At 31.9% G+C, this 17,596-nt stretch overlaps 2 protein-coding genes across 3 annotated transcripts; one reads left to right on the forward strand and one right to left on the reverse strand.

The window, feature by feature from the left end:
- Nucleotides 1-309: 309 nt before the first annotated feature.
- Nucleotides 310-15,444, forward strand: LOC126763109 (adenylate cyclase type 2). Of its 2 annotated transcripts, XM_050480329.1 has the most exons (22): nucleotides 310-592; nucleotides 3,643-3,869; nucleotides 7,443-7,576; nucleotides 7,657-7,854; nucleotides 8,049-8,171; nucleotides 8,354-8,548; nucleotides 8,808-9,035; nucleotides 9,348-9,475; nucleotides 10,470-10,628; nucleotides 10,773-10,905; nucleotides 11,066-11,672; nucleotides 11,803-11,901; nucleotides 12,196-12,314; nucleotides 12,368-12,594; nucleotides 12,655-12,862; nucleotides 12,964-13,286; nucleotides 13,370-13,532; nucleotides 13,592-13,804; nucleotides 13,907-14,011; nucleotides 14,139-14,156; nucleotides 14,526-14,768; nucleotides 14,943-15,444. In XM_050480329.1, the coding sequence occupies exons 2-22, from the start codon at nucleotides 3,719-3,721 to the stop codon at nucleotides 15,072-15,074; spliced, it is 3,906 nt and encodes a 1,301-aa protein (XP_050336286.1). In that variant the 5' UTR covers nucleotides 310-592; nucleotides 3,643-3,718; the 3' UTR covers nucleotides 15,075-15,444. The 2 variants fall into 2 exon arrangements, with proteins under 2 accessions (XP_050336286.1, XP_050336287.1); XM_050480330.1 differs by lacking the exon at nucleotides 14,139-14,156.
- Nucleotides 15,050-17,278, reverse strand: LOC126763113 (uncharacterized protein C16orf52 homolog A). Its single transcript, XM_050480342.1, has 2 exons — nucleotides 16,930-17,278; nucleotides 15,050-16,874 (listed from the first exon to the last, which is right to left on the reverse strand). The coding sequence occupies exons 1-2, from the start codon at nucleotides 17,030-17,032 to the stop codon at nucleotides 16,474-16,476; spliced, it is 504 nt and encodes a 167-aa protein (XP_050336299.1). The 5' UTR covers nucleotides 17,033-17,278; the 3' UTR covers nucleotides 15,050-16,473.
- Nucleotides 17,279-17,596: the final 318 nt, after the last annotated feature.

Here is a 17,596-nt window from a genome sequence, read left to right on the forward strand (position 1 = left end):
TGTATATCTCATTTGTAAAAATATAAATACAAGTATGTACATATATGTATGTATGTACAGAGAATTGCATATGTACGAATATCTACATATGTATGTATATACCGATATGTCGATATGCATGCCACATATTAGTCGCCAGTAGCAACGGTTTTCGGGGTGACGACTGTGGAACGCGCGCGCATGATTTCTTTGTAAATGTGTGCGTGCAGCTACATATTATACACACACATGTGCAGTATTACTCTGAGATTCTATAGACTTGTTGTGCTGGGTGGGAAAAGCTAAACCGGCGCGTAGTGAGTACAAAACAGTTTGGCCGGTGACGTCCTCTGGTGCAGATCCATGCTACTGGTGTTATTTGCTCGCGGTCGTTGACTGCCCGCGAAAAACCAGTCGGAAAATTTTCGGTTGAGTTGTGATAGCTAAATAAAAACGAATTGGCGGGTAGTATATTCAATGCATTTTTACGCAACGACGCCACTCTACGTGAATGTGAACTTGTAGGTTGCTAAATCTTACGAATATTGGCAGCGCGCGTGCTTATAATGCTTTGCCATAACTTTAAATTCTATTTGGTGAATAAATATTTTAGGTGAGTCAGTTTTATATGTACATATTCCATATGACCATGACCATTCGCTTTAAAAATGTAAAATAAATGTACCTGATGTAAATGATGTGGAAGAAAATTTTATAATCGACGAAATAAATAGGATAGACGAACCTTTTGTTGCGATACATGCATTTATGTATATATGAATATGTGAAAAAAACTAGAAAACAGACGCGCTCATATCTCCGTACTCATCCAACAACGGGTCAGCGAATATAGTTCGAAAGTGTGACAAACCAATTAGAGTTTAACTTTAGTTGCGTGTTATTTGTATTCAAAAGTTTAGCTACAGCGATGGTGACGTAGGCGTTACTGCCGACACGGGCACGGATAATAACTACAACAATACTGTTGATGGCGATGTATGCGCGTACATTTGCTAATGGATTCGTTTAAATTATAACTAATAACAACACCTAATAATAACCGACTGTAAACAAACCTGCTAAATTTACGGATGTGGAATAATATGCCTTAGACAAAAGTCGAAAGTTTACAGAAAACAATGTACGAAGCATAATGTTTATAACTTAACAAAATGGTTTATGTTTAATGAACGTTTAGTCAAATAACAACAGCAATGAAATGGAATGTATGCTTTTTTAATAAAATTGAAATGACAGAGTTAATTTTTCAAGATTAACAAATGCTATACTTAAGTGTTCATAAGTATTTATTCGAGGCAAGAGTACGTGTGCATGTGTTACACTCACCAAAGCAGTTTATATGCCGTGTTGTTAATGGAAGACTATTCTCAATAGATGTGCTGTATTTTTAGACTGTCGCTTATATATATCTCTTTTTTTAATCATTTATTAATGCAGCAAAATTTTGTGCTGTTTTGAGGCAATAAAATTCGTCGACATTTCTGTGTTAGATACGTACATAAGTATATGTACTTGTGGGTGTTTCTACTTATGTGTGCGTGCATGATGTTTGTTATATATAATCCTAATAAAAATGTGACAATGGCACACCCAATTTTAATATCTAAAACATCATTTGCCTAGCATAGAAGTACTTATTTTTAGTTTGACGTGACGGTTATGACTACAACCTTTACTGGTTTCACCTTCTTTTCAAATACTCGCGCTTACGCACAAATAATTATAGTTCCAGGATTTTTTTTTGGCAGAAATAAGAAAATACCTTAACAACACTAAGTTTGCTTTTAGATATAAAATCAGTTTCAAATATCATATTTTACTACGACCGCTCAAAAAGATTTCCTAAATATAACAAACATACTATAGAATTTAATCGTACATATTATATATGCTCAGTTTTTAGCTCCTTTTTCCAACGTTTACAATTTTCTGTTGTTTACATTAACCATTTGCATTATACTCGTAAATAAAAAAATATATTTTAACGATATCTGTTAACAAAAATATCACCTGCAAAGACTGCGACACTTGGATTTACTTAACTAAAATTAATTAGTAAATTTTGTTTTTTTTACTAAACTGTTTGAAAATATTAAAAGAAAAACTCACTCAAGAAAGTAATCCTGCATGGAAGGATTAATAATAAAACTAGTACAATGTAAATACTGAGCAATTGCAAGTGGCTACAAAGCATAGTTATAAACAACACAAATTGTTTTTCTTATAATAAATTTCGGCATTTCAACCAAGCATCCAAAATTTGCACATTCCTATAAATTTATGAATATTCGTAAGACGTTTATTGTACACTTTTATTTGTACATATACAGGTATGTACATGGACTTGTATATAGCATATATACATTTTATCACTTAATCTGTTTATTCTATTGCATTCGTATTTTCTCGCTTGAACTTGGCGTTTTCTCTCTTGATGTTTAAAGATCATTTTCACTCAAAACTCACTCAAACTGCTTTCACTTCGAAATCCACTTGATGCGATCTCTTTTACTCAAAACATTAATATCAGTGGTCTTTATTGGTGGCAAAGACACAAAGAGAAGAAAAAACGGATGCATAGATACGTTTAAATTACGAATAATGACTAAAATGCAAGGAATTTGAAAAAATTATTCTAAAGTGTATAATGCCCCTATTATGTATGAACACTAGCATCCGCTGAGCAACCGTAAACCAACTCATAAGTGTAACAACCCTCTACTGATTATCGACTACTGAGTCTAGTTTGCTATATGAGACACTCTGTACATTTAAGACAGCTGCTTATCACTAGATGTATTTAATGTTTCTGTGAACTATAGAAAATATTTGTATTAATGAATGTGAATACTATACACTCATCTACTATATATTATATTTTAATTTGTATGAAATGCTTGTTATTAGGAATTGTACTTGTGATTAAAAGCCTGGATTAACTTTCTTGATTTTGGATCTGGACAAATTAATTTGCGAAATTAATTGAGCAATAAGTGCTCTAACACTTTTTTCACTCTTATCTATATACATATAAAAACTAATATTTATTCAATATTCATTGATATTGTCATACCCTGCGTATACGCAATCAATCACAGCTCAAAGTACTTTCGATTTGGTTGAGTACATGGGAATAACAGTGCCTACCATTTTGAAATAGTACAAGTTCTTGTTGAATTTTAGTGATTGAAGAAGAATCTTTAACAACAAAATGTGGTTAAAAAAATAAATGAATGTGACAATCAATTGTGAAAATCTCAACTTTAAACATACATTTTTTGTATATGCATAGTAGAAATTGACAAAATCTGTTTCCTTATAAAATCTATTTTCCTTATTTTTAACACCCTATACATGTACTTTATATTGTGTTACATTTGCAAACGTTTTTTAATGTTATTCATAAGCATTTAAATATGTCGAAATGTCAAACTTTTGTGCTAAGGTTAATATGCAAATCAGATTAGAGTCAATAACAAAACTTAAGCTTTTCGTGGCATCTTTAACTGAATTCAAAGATTCAAAGTATATAAGTACACATACTATATGTACATACAGATGCGTATAACCTGAAGATGTTTATGTTTTCTATGAAAATTTCTTAAAAATTCTATAAGAACTATTTTATTGTATTTTTTTTAGATTGGGCATTTAACATATTTATAAAAAAATATTTTACAAATTACGACGCCTTTAATGAGTCTCAATACGTCACAAAATGGATACAGTCGAAGCGGATACTCTTAAAAATGAAAACGGCATCAAAGGCGGTGCTAAATGTGTCAGTATTTCCAACACACCGTCTCTGTCGTCGTCACGTGCTCCAAACAAAGCCCGACTAATGCCAGATAGTGAAGATGGTACTACGGGTGAGTAAAAATTATATTGGTCCATCAATTGTCAGCAAAGGTCAAAACTTAAGCCATGTACATATGTATATTCTAGACATATTTAGCTGTATAGCACAGGTATTGTAGGTCGTTTTTCATACATATTAATTTGTCAATCACATTAGTAATTAGTATAGTTATTTAAAATTAGAAAGGAATAATTTTATTTATTTTATTATATCAAAAACTCAATCAGAAAAGTTTGTGAAAGAAGTCTAGTTGAAATATCTAAATTTTTACTAGTTTTTGTACATATGTACGAAGGGTTTTGCAAACAACAAAAAGCCGAACGAAACTGTTGTACTCAATACCACTTGTTGCCACGGTAGAAAAATATATGTATATGATATACTAGCTGTGTTAATTAATTTTTCTTATGTGTGAATAATATCAATGGAAATACATACAATTTTATGTTATAAAATATTCATATATGTATGAATATAACTGTGTTTTGTACATACGTAATTGTACTATACGCTCTGCAAACACTCTTCATAGATCTTAAAAGCTTCTATGTGTATTTCCAACACATTCCCCCATATCCAATATTAATCTAGACAGAAATTATTTTGAGTCATCATTCGGCATATTTTATTCCTATACTCATATTTTTGTCCGTATTATCATGCCCCGTAGAACTTCATCTAGATTAAAAGGAATAAGATTATCTCTATAACCGAGTTGGAGTCCTATTAATTCTATTTACTGCAAGCTAATTTAAATCAAATGGAATAGAAGGCAACACTATATGAATGAATATGTTATGGATGTGAATGTTTATTAACCATTACATTTTATATATTAAATATATCTAAAAGTTTCTTAACTGGAAGATCGTTTTAAATTGAAAATTAAAAAAGTACATCAACCCTTCACCAACATATCCACATACGAATATTTTTCAGTTCCCCTAAGCACTTACAAACATAATTCAATTAACTTTTTAATTTGGCCTTTGGAGCTCTTATCTATTAACAGCACTGGTTGTGACTAACAAGAGCCAATTTAAGTCTTGCGATTGACAAGGCAGCTATAATTAAGAAAATATGAAATGTATACAAGGAAAAGGATAAAGTTTTATTACGTTTTGTGGTATCTCTCTACCTTAGGCTAGGATTAAGTAATATTTTGCTTATATGATGTGGACGAGAAAATAAAGTTTTGTCTTTGCCAACTTTTACATCTGCTCGAAATTTCGATATATGTATAAGTACGAGTATACACCCTGGCATTAATAATTCAATTATTGATTTCGAAGTATGTAGTGATTACTTATTTTTTATTGGGGATTATTAATCCCCAACCCCTAACCTTTACTAAGGAAAAGGCAACGTAATTACAATATGCCGTTGAGCTCATCACGTCACCTTTCATCCAATATAAATTGAATACACCGCATGCGAGAAAATTGTTGTCACTTTACGTCGCCATTCACGTTAATATTGTTGTTTCTTCATTTACCTTCACCGTACATTGTGATTGAATTTCAAATTTACTATGATATATTATATATATAGATGTCCATATGTATAATATTTGTGCGTGGGTTGGATGAGCTGTATTCGGTAGGAATTGTTTAAAATTAAAGGCGTGTGGGTAGTATTGTACAAAAAAGAGTAAGACTTTATTCGTAATTTTAAAATTTTTATTTTATTCTTCAAAATCTCTGACGCCCACTTTGAAGTAATCCTCCTTTGGCCCGTATACACTTGTGCTGTGTGTTTTTCGGTAAAATTGAGTGATTTTTGGAACCAATCGTGCTTTCACATTTTTTAGGCCCAAATAATCTTTCAAAATGGTTTTCACTCATTCTTCCGATACTCCAACGATTCCAGTAAGATCTCTGACTGCTAATCGTCGATTCACAAGCACCAATTTCTTTATTTTGTTGACGTGGGTTTCAACTAAAGTTAGGTAACGCTGTGCCATTTAATTCTATAGTCAATATCAAATTTTTCCGCGCAGACTGGTATCGCATTTTGTGGTCGCACCGTTTCTCTAAACTTCTGCCGTTATTTCAAAAATTTCGCTATGAAATAAAAATTAATGAGTACTTTGCGCTTGATTTGGTTTTTGCTCTTACTCTTTATATATGTATTATATTATCTGAGTACAATACAAACCGCGGTTGCGTATACGCAGTAACGAATTTCCATTTTAATGGCGGAACTCACATAAATGGAATAAATCATCATGTTTTACCTGTTATGTTAATTTAAGTTGTATGATATGTAGTATACATACTATATATTTCATTGATAATTGTTTTATATTTTTGTATCGATGTTAGGCTTTGGAATGTCTCTCAGGACAACAACTTGCATGCTTCTCACACCTTACGAGCTTCTTAAGCATTGGGAATACAATCGATTGTTGTAGCAAGCAGAGGCGGTCAAAAATATTAATCAATACTGATATATTTTTTTCGTTTAAAGATATATGTTGTAGACACAGGCCCTGTATATCCTACACGCTTTTTGTGTAAAAACTATACCAAAAAGATTAATATATGTATGTATATGTATATATGAATAGTAGTAAACAAAACAAAGAGCGTCAGAAAAAAGGAAAAATTATGTAAAATCACTTTTGGCAAAATTGCCGGTTATTCCAAATATTCAATATAAAACAAAATATTAAGCACCTAATATTACAAGTAAAACTTTGAAGATAATTATTTTAAATATATTTGCTAACATAAGCTCAAATTATCAATATGTACATATGTATATGATAAATAAATAAATATAATATATGTACATATTTTTTCCAAATAACTTACATCCTTTTCCTTTTTCATATTCCAAGACATATATTTATGTTGACATGAGATGAAAATAAGTAAAAACAAGTAAGAAAGGGCTAAGTAAGATAAAGTTATTATTATCAAACAAAAAGTTGGATATTATCATCAAAAACTAATCGTTTATGGTCAAAATGTTCGAATTTAAAAGTTTTGGACTCGGAATAAATAGAGAGATACTCGGAAATCCTCGTACACCCCATTTCAACACCCTTACTTAGGAGAAAGAATCATTTTGACGATTTTCTCCTCAAAAATCGGCAATTTGGAACACATTTTTATTTTTCTAAATTTCTGGGTGAATCCAAATTTATTTTTTTAATGAAAATATGCCCCTTGCGATTCTGCAAATTTCTGCATTTTTATATTTTCTCCACGAACAGTAGTTTAGAAGCTTGGATTCACCCAGAAATTTAGAAAAATAAAAATGTGTTCTAGATCGCCGTGAAATTAGGCATTAAATGCATTTGAATACATTATTTACATAAGGCAAAAGCTTAAAGTTTTTTAACTAAAATATTAGGATTATAAGAAAACCCTTTTATAACGAAATAATTCTTCTTCCGCGCAACACTTTACCAGCATCGACAATGCATTAAAATCTTATGTAATGAAATATCTTAAAGTTTTAAGTGAACAATAATCACAACTTATGGACAACAGCAACGCCTCTAGTATATAATACAATAATACAAAATTGTTTTTATTTAAACTATCCAATAACACATTTTCCGCCTTTTTATTAGCCGAAAATATTCATTTGGACGATTTGTATACACGATATCGTCAACGACTGCGCAAGTCTCTCTTTACATCGGGTCTACTGATATCGCTGGTCGCATGTATAGTTTCAATAATTGTTGGTGTTATATATGAGCAAGTAAGTATCCTTCATACAAATTAAAAAGTAAAGGGAAATGAAACCAAATACGTTATACCGATTTACCGTTGATTTTCCAGGACTTAACACAAACGTGTTTACTTTCTCTGGCGGCCACAATATCCGCGGGTATATTGACAGCTCTTCAATTTCCAGCGGTGCTTAGCTCACCGGCGGCGGCATTGGCATTTGCTATTGTAACGACTTTTTCGCTAGGGACAATAGCAGCTATTACGGGAGAAAAATTGGCGCCAATACCATTATTCGCCGTTTTTCTAGTAATTTAACCATATACAGTTTTATAAGACCAGTTATTTCTTTGAAATAATAAATTGGTATATTGTATATATTTATAATCATTTAAAATTTAATAGGACTTCGAATTTATTAAATTGTTTCGAACAAATGAACGTCCTCATATGGTTGTATATGGTTTATATTTTATTATTTACATATTTACTTAAATCTACAGGGTATACATACAATGCTGCCAATCTCCTGGCCAGTTTCAATGGTGTTGGCGCTTTTCATGTCGGCAATCCATGTCATATATCGCATTGTGACCAGCAAGGATTATGCCTACAGCTTGCCTTTCGTAAGTAATACTATTTTCCCTAATTTTTAGCTAATTTATTTTAGTAAAAAATTAAGTTTCTTCAAAGCAAAGTGCAAAACTTATTATATTTTCATTAGATAGTTCATTTATAAACCTGTAATCAAACCTACTATGGATGACATTTGTAGTTAACAACTATAATATAATAAATTTCATCGCAGTTATTTGGTGAAGTTATCATATTAGCTTCGGCATCCATTTCCGGCCTCTATTATCGCATAATGTCAGATGCGGCACACAATCGAACTGTGGATGGCACACGCACGGGTATAGAACAACGCGTGAAGCTGGAGTGCGAACGAGAGCAACAAGAGCAACTATTGCTTAGCGTCATACCCGCCTACATAGCGGCCGAAGTAAGTGTAGAAAAATACAGACGTTATCTCATATGCATAAACTATGCAATACTTATAATTTGACATATTGTGTATATACATATGTATTGTATATACATAAATTTAGTATTTATTATAACATAAATTAGGAAAGTGATATTTTGAAAGCAATGAAAATTTCAATATTTTGCAATATGGTAACTAAACTGTCCTAGCGATGTCTTTTTAAATGCCTAAATACTTCATTGAAAAAGTTTTATCTGAAATATCGAATCAACAGGTGAAGCGTAGTATCATGCTGAAAATGGCGGATGCTTGTCAACGCGCGGGAGGGCAATCTACCACATCTGCTACACGTTTTCATGAATTGCATGTGCAGCGTCACAACAATGTATCAATTTTGTATGCAGATATTGTAAACTTCACTCCATTGTCAGAGCAACTTTCTGCCAGTGATTTAGTGAAAACACTGAATGACCTTTTTGGACGCTTCGACCAAATTGCAGGGGTTAGTAAAAACATTACTCACATATATATATACTATACATATACTTAATATATAATATATTTACGCATAAAATTTGGTACACAAACAGTTTTATCTTATACATATCTACTTATCTTAATTAACCAATTAGTACCATGAGTTCAAAATTTTGGAATGTTAAATATATACATTTAATGAATAATTTAAAGAGTTATTAAAAAAACATTTCAACCTTTTTTTTAAATAACGGTGTTTTGTTAATTTTGATTCGCTAAATTTATTTATTACAAACATACACAATTAAGTTTCCATCGCTACCTTGCTCATTCGTAGGAGAACCAGTGTTTACGTATTAAAATTCTCGGCGACTGTTACTACTGTGTATCTGGACTGCCCATTTCAAGGCCGCAACACGCTGCCAATTGTGTAAACATGGGTTTACAAATGATCGATGCCATAAGGTGAGTGAGTGGTGCCATGCGTGCGCCGAGAGAAATAACAATATTAACAACCCTTATGTCTTTTAATTTTGAATATCAACGTAAATGCTATTACTTTTAAATCAAAAGTAATTTTGATCAACGAAATTTAAACAGAGGAAAGTTAATTTGACAGCAAAACTGTTACTCAACAGAACAGCAACCATTTTCTGTAACAACTTAAAATCCGATTGATTACAATTTTTTTCTCAAGAGGTTTACGACTGCACTAACAATAGATCCAATTATACATAGAAGTATTCAGTCGAGATATAACAAAATCGCTAGCACATTTACCATATGTACTATATAGTTGTGAAACAATAGCTAAGATGGAAGATGTATGCTATCTGTTAAAATACTCGCACATATTAATCCTTACTTTTATTTTTAACAAGTTTACTCAGCGCATTTGTACTTTAATCCTGCTTCTCATTTAGCCATGGACATATGTACATATGTATATATTTGAAAAATACATGTTACTTGTACTTATCGGATGTTAAACTGTTTGCAAAGGCGTTTTTCGGTTAGGGTATACACTTGCGTAGATAGGCTAATCAAATGTATGCGTATATGTGAACATGGATACGTATATATCCCTTTTTTGTACGTGACCTTCACGTATTTGTGGTATTCATTTCTCGAATGCGTTACTCCTGAATTCAAAGATTTATTTAATAAAATAGAAGAAACGTAAATTGTGGTCAAAACAGAGTCAAAAGTTCCTTTTTCTTTGTAAACAACAAATTTTTAAAAAAAATTTAACAGTTTTGCTAACTTATGAGTTCTCAGTTGTAGTGTCATTCATGAGGGTCCTGAGAAAAACATTATGTACATATGTAAACCGCAATTTTTTCGTATAAGAGAAACTTCAACTATGAAGATTTTCGAACTTGAGTGTATGAGCAGTATTGTTTACAGTTTGAGGTTAGGAAAGCCTTTAATTATTTATATTATCAATTAATATCACCAGACATGTACGTGAAGCAACCGGAATTTATGTTGACATGCGTATAGGCATTCATACTGGCAATGTACTTTGTGGTGTACTTGGTTTACGCAAGTGGCAATTTGATGTTTGGAGTGATGATGTTACACTGGCAAACCATATGGAAAGTGGCGGAGTAGCGGGGTATGTATATTGATATATATGTATACATACATGTGTATTTAAAAAGACATACATACATATCTAAGTCATATTAAACTAATGTAACGATCAACCCTGCGTATGAGCAACCCATAGTGACCTTTTTCGTTACATTCTTCTTTGCAGCCGAGTTCACATCACCAAACAAACTCTTGAATTCCTCGGTGACAAATTCGAAGTTGAAGAGGGAAATGGTGTCAGTCGGGATAGTTATTTGGCAGATCACAAAATCGAAACATACCTCATTGTGCCCCCAAAGGTATGGAACAGATCACATTTGTGTTTGGCACTGAATTATGTTAATAAAACTAGTTATTTCCACTTTATACGTTTCCCATATATGACCTATTCGAATATTTCATAACTTTAACGTTAAACGCTATTTATTCATAAATTTGTTATTATTATTTTTATTACAGAAAATTATTTATCCCCATAGCGTACCACAAGTGATCGAAATCACGACTTCTTCAGAGACTCAGCCCACTGAATGTGATGTTACGGAACGTCTTTTACCGAACCCTTCCTCCTCTAGTATCTCAAATGTCAACATAGCATTGTCTTGTGAGCAAAAAACTCCTAACCAAGAAGATACGATTTCTACCGGAGGCATTAGCAGTATTGGCGGAATTTTTCCAATAGAGCGGGGAAAACTGTCTCCTTCGTCTACAAACAGTCAAGATCCAATTATGACCAAATCGATGTCTATCAAAGAACTATCAGAGGAAGATGAAGAGGATGCAATGATACAATCATCTAACAAGGAAGAAGGGAATAAATTTGGATCTACAAATATGAAAGCATTAAACGAATGTCAAACGGTAGGGTCTGAGTCATCTTTGTCATTACACGATGTGATTAGTGCGAGTACAAACAATAGTAACAAATTGGAAGCTGGCGGCAATATATCTGTCAACACAAATTACATCGCTTTAACAAACTCAACAGCACCTTCATCAACAACAACTAACAGTTTACTGATTACTGATGGACCAGAAAGGATACGACGAAAACTTTCTGTACAAGGTACGGACTAACAAAAAACTTAAGAACCAAATATCGTTTATTACAAATATTGAAAATTACCCAAGCACTTTTTAAAATAATTGGAATAATTCGTCAAGAGCCGATTTTTAATGCATTGTATCATTTGCAGGTCTTATCTCTTTTGCGGACAGAAGGCGCTCCTCCGGCGCTTTTATAGATGGTCGCAAAATGTCTATACACAGCGGTGAAAGTTTTCGGAGTCACAGCGGTAAACTTTGAAAAAATGTGCAGTAATGAAATCCATGTGTATAAAATAAAATTTAGTATATAAGACCCCTTAGTAAACGTTTTCTTAAAATTTAAAAATAATGTCCAATTACCAATAAATTTTTGTTTTACGGATACGTTTTTGTTTGGTAGGGTCAAAAGAGATTTTGAAAAAAAGTGTAAAATATTTTGAAATCACTTAATTTTTTTTATGAATGATTTGATTGCAGCGAATTTTTTAATAATTTTTCCTAATTTTACTTATTACATACAAGGCAACTTTTCCTAATTTCAGGCCTTGTTAATCGCAATCGCCCATCGTCCAAAATGACTAAATATGTGGAATGTTGGGGTGCAGATAAACCGTTTGCCAACATTGCGGAATCAAAACTGGTTAAAAACATAGGACTTGCGGTAAGTGTGATTGCCGTGATTTAAGGGGCGCTTTTAAAGGTTTTTATTTACAGAGCATTGCTATGATTGAATCCAATCTACTGCCACCCGAACGTAAATGCTTGAATTTCAATTTGTTCGGACCCCCTACGGAATTAAAACCGTTCACATTATGGTATCGCAACTCTCCGCGTGAAGCAATGTATCGTGCGCAACCAGATACACATTTTCGTTTCGATTTAATTTGCGCATTTGTCCTTTACCTCTCGATTGCATTAATTCAACTAATCGTGTTTGAGAAGTTAGTGTTATTGCATATTTAATGAAAAATTAAAAATAATGCATGTACTTTATTTTTCAGAAATATTGCTTTGATTGGTTCTCTGACTGCTAGTTTTATATCACTCGCTCTTTTCCTATACCTAAGCAATATTCAAGTTCCCGAAATCAATGCATCAACAACAGATCGCAATGGGCCAGGTCAAGTGGTAGCAAGTAGTCGATATATTCGTCTTGCTATTTTCATTATAGTAAATATATTAATATCAGCGACTGCAGTGTTCAATGTGGTAAGTAATGCCCATTTAAATTAAGTATATAATATTTACTTACACATGAATGTTTTAATGACCAGAAAATTACAATAATAACTTTAAATTTTAATTGGTAGATAAACTTTGTAAATAACGAGAATCTTGAGTCGATAAATGTTGAAAGTAATGTTAACACCTCATCCATGTTGACACCCAATGATACATCTGTGTCAGGTGTTATGTATACTAATCTACAAGAGAATGCGTATAATTTAAATCAAATAGAAAATGCACCAATTTATTTGTTCTGCTCCGCTATCAGCCTAGCGGCGATATCTGCTTTTTTGCGTTCCGGCTTTATTCTTAAACTAATTGCCATGGTTGCAGCACTCATCTGTCAGATAGTCATGCTGAGCTTTAGTGACCTATATGCAATATATAATCGCCATCAACTGAACGCGTAAGTAGACAGACTTTTGTGTAAATATCTTAAACTTCCATAATAAATTAAGCATTTATAATACAAATGTGTATTTGCTTTAGTTTACCTATAGACCTGAAGGGGTTCCTTTTATTGTTATTGGTGATTGCGGTGCTGCATACTCTCGATCGACAAGGTGAATATGTGGCTCGCACAGATTTTCTGTGGAAAGCAAAATTAAAAGTGGAGCAAGAAGAAGTGGAAACAATGCGAGGAATTAATAAAGTAAGTGAGCTATTTTTATAGGTTAAAAAAAATGCGATCTATTTTCGAATGCGTTTTAGATTCTTTTAGAAAATATTTTACCCGCTCACGTAGCCACACACTTCCTTCATCAGGAGCGGTCCACTGAGTTATATCACGAGAGCTATTCTTGTGTAGCTGTGATGTTTGCTTCTATACCAAATTATAAAGAATTTTATGACGAAACTGATGTTAATAAGCAAGGCCTTGAATGTTTGCGTCTACTAAACGAAATTATATGTGACTTTGATAAGGTACATGTTGATGAGATTTTTTATAAACATACATATATTCAAAATAGTAAGGGTATGCTGACTTTGGGAAGGGACACAACTTTACTCCTCTATTATTTTCAGTTGCTTCTGAAACCAAAATTTAGTGGAATCGAAAAAATCAAGACTATTGCAAGCACATACATGTGTGCATCTGGACTACGACCAGGAAAGGAAGATGGTGCTATGGTAAGAAACAAGCCTGGTTTTGAAATAATTACATTCACACTTTAAGTTATGTCGCGTTACATAAACGGATTACATGTTCAGATTTATCAACCATTACATTTCTGTTCTTCCTATATCTTTTATGCAGCGGAAACGGAATTTAGCCGTAAGTTTCTTGCCGCAAATTCTTATTGTATAAATAATGTTCTATAATTGTAGATAACTTTTAGTAGCACAATACAAAATTTACATAATTAAAAAAATCGATAGCTTGTTAGTCCCAAGGGCATTTTACAAAAAAATAAATTACAATACAATTTTAGAGTTATTCAGAAATTTGGGAAAACAATTTATTTTTATTGTAAGTATTGTTAATGTTGTAGAAAACTATTTTTTTTATCGATTTTAAGGCTGAACTGTTATATTATTGCTATCTGTCATATTGTTATTATGTTGTACGTTATATAAGTTTTTCTGTTTTTTTGTTAATGCAGTGCTATATTTATATGAATATTTATTTATTTTTATTTACCAGGATGAGAAGCACACTGAAGAGCACAATGTAACCATTCTTGTGGAATTTGCCATCGCTTTAATGTCAATATTGGATTCAATTAACCGTGAATCATTTCAAAGATTCCGACTACGCATTGGTCTGAACCATGGACCTGTGATTGCGGGTGTTATCGGCGCGCAAAAGCCCCAATATGACATCTGGAGCAATACTGTGAATGTGGCCTCCCGTATGGATTCCTGTGGCGTAATGGGAAGACTTCAGGTAATATGTGGCATATTTTATTATATAAATAAAGGGCAATCACGAAACTAATAACTTCTACTCCACTTCGTCATATAGAATAAATAGAAATTTCAACGCATTTACCTAATATTACATATATTCTAGCTTTATATACTTTTCTTCTTTATTCATTTGTTTGGTTTTATTGAACAGACGACAGAAAATACAGCAAAAGTTCTTATGGCTGCTGGTTATGAATGCGAATGCCGGGGTCTTACTTATGTTAAAGGAAAAGGCAATCTAGTCACTTATTTTGTTAAGACACAATTCGATGGAAAGTTGTAAAAAGTATAAAAAACGAGGACAGAGGAGAAGAAACAAACCAATAAAATAAGCAGCGAACCCGTTAAAAATGCATGGAGCATTTTATAAAAAAGTGAAAATACTAACTACTAAAACAAACTTAAAAGATTTACAATAAAGTTAACTAGGTCAAAAATGTATAAATATTTATGCTAACAGAAATAAGAACAGTAAAAATAGATTGTTATACTCGTATTTATGAAATACTCTAATTTTTCATACACACCCAATATGTTTAGGATAAGGTATATTAAACAAGATAGAAAAGAGAACTCTCTTGCATCTAACTATAATGTCCAAAATTTTTTAAATATAAATAAACCCTTGTGTGAGAGACAACTTTGGAAGAATACTAGTTTTGGTTTACATTCTCACCTGGACCACCGTCCAAAAAATGTAAAAATATTATTGTGTGGCAGAAAATGTTTCGCCTATAACGGTAAAGTCACTCATATTTAAAATATTTTTACATATGCTTGAAGAACTGAAAAACAATAAAAATTGCTTCACTTTACGTAGTTCGATTTTTATTAAAAATATGTTTTTATAAAAGTAGAAAAAAGCAACTTGAACATTTTCGTCGTTTGACATTATAGTTGATATTCAAGAGAGAGGTAAATAATATTATTTTGTTTAAAACTATATATTTAATTAATTACAAAGTTAATTGTGGAAAAATACTAAATATTACAAAATATTTGCCCCTACATTATTTAAACATCACCATAAGTCTGAGTTTTAAAAATATGTATATTATTTTCTTATATTCCACTGGAAAGTAAAATAAAAATCATTAATTTTAATGAAATATATGGAAAAGTGAAAATTTTGTGTTTTATTTCATTGCACAATAATAGTTTAAAAGCTTAAAAGAGAGACGATTAATATATAGAAATATATGTAGCTCTAAGCATTTTCCGCAAATATATAATTATACTTCATACATACCTAATCAATACCAATATTCCTTTACTAGTACTAACTTATTCAAAAATAATAATAATAGAATCAAACATTCTTCAAAAGTACTTATAAGAGGAATCATTGATATGTGAAAACATTTGCTCAAAATTATTTGTTTTTACTACAGTCTCCCTATTTATTTTTTAATTTTAGTAAAATAATAATAGACAATTATTAAATGTATATCGTCGGTAATAGAAAATTTGTATGCAGCGTTAGCCAACAACTTCAGATTAAATTGAGTTTACAAACGGCGTATTATACATGAAATAAAGTAAGGAATAATACTTAAAAAAATATATACACGATGAACTGCCTTCTTAAACATAAAATATCACGACCGAGTACTAGTTGAATTAAGGGTGAATAGAGAATCAGAACAATTTTCTCCTTCCCATCAAATTTTTAACTACATTTATTAAAAATGCGGCAAACATACTTTTCCTGCAAACAACTCCGATACCACTGTTATCCATAGAGCTAATACAAACAAAATATATGAAATTCCAATTTTGTAAGTATTAGGAAGTTGGTAAGCTTGACCACCGATCTCTTCCACATGGAAACCTAATGGAAGAACTACCGCAGCTAAGCAGAATAAAACCATAGCAGTAAAACCAACCCAACGGGCATATGGTATAACATTCCGATCCCAACTACTGGATGCCAAAAGTATTACAGTAGTGGTAATGCAAATACATCCTATGAATATGCAGACTAGCGCCACTAACCACTCTGGCTGTAGTTCAGGTGTATAACATACTTGTGATCGGTTATATAGCGTCATACAAGTCCACATTAATCCTAGACGTATATCACCTAAAGTGCAAGTGTCATATAATATTTTCTCATTTTTTATTTCACATCCATCTACCTGCTTCTTCGGTTACAATCCAGTCAGGCATCGCCAAACTGACTATTGCAAAAACGTCGGCGGCAAGAAACAAAGTAGCACTAATCATTGTTAATTTATCCATTTTCGTATTTAATTTTGTTTATAATCCACATAAAGTTGTCAAAATAAACTAGTCTGAGCAGAGACGAATATGTACATATATTTATTTTCAACCTGTCTCAGCTGTTTATTAGTGCTGCCACATTGTGCTAACAAAGTTCTTTTAAAGATATCCGGTAGATGTCACAAAATAGTTCCAGATAATGTAAAATCAAAATGTTAATGCAGAAAATGTTGATGAATAGAGAAAGTGCAAATGTTAGCTGTTCTAAAATGTAAATTAGTAAAAACGAGAATCGAAAAAATTCCTACTACGGAAATAAAATTACACCAGAAATAAAAGTAATTAAAAGAAATTTATATAATGAGTGATAAATGAAAATTAAATCAAAATAAATTTAATCAAAAAGGAGTAAAGATATATTTGTGGTAGGATTTGAACTTAGGCAAAATATTTATTACTAAGTTTCACTAAGGAACTACATATATAGCAAGTAGCATCATCTATTGTTGTTGTGGTTGACTAGGCGCACAGAAGAAAGCGCAGTGCAATGTTCTAAACGATCGCACTTTGCTTTGTATCATA

This window comes from Bactrocera neohumeralis, chromosome 6, assembly GCF_024586455.1.
Source record: "Bactrocera neohumeralis isolate Rockhampton chromosome 6, APGP_CSIRO_Bneo_wtdbg2-racon-allhic-juicebox.fasta_v2, whole genome shotgun sequence".
In the NCBI taxonomy this organism is placed as follows: Eukaryota; Metazoa; Arthropoda; class Insecta; order Diptera; family Tephritidae; genus Bactrocera; species Bactrocera neohumeralis.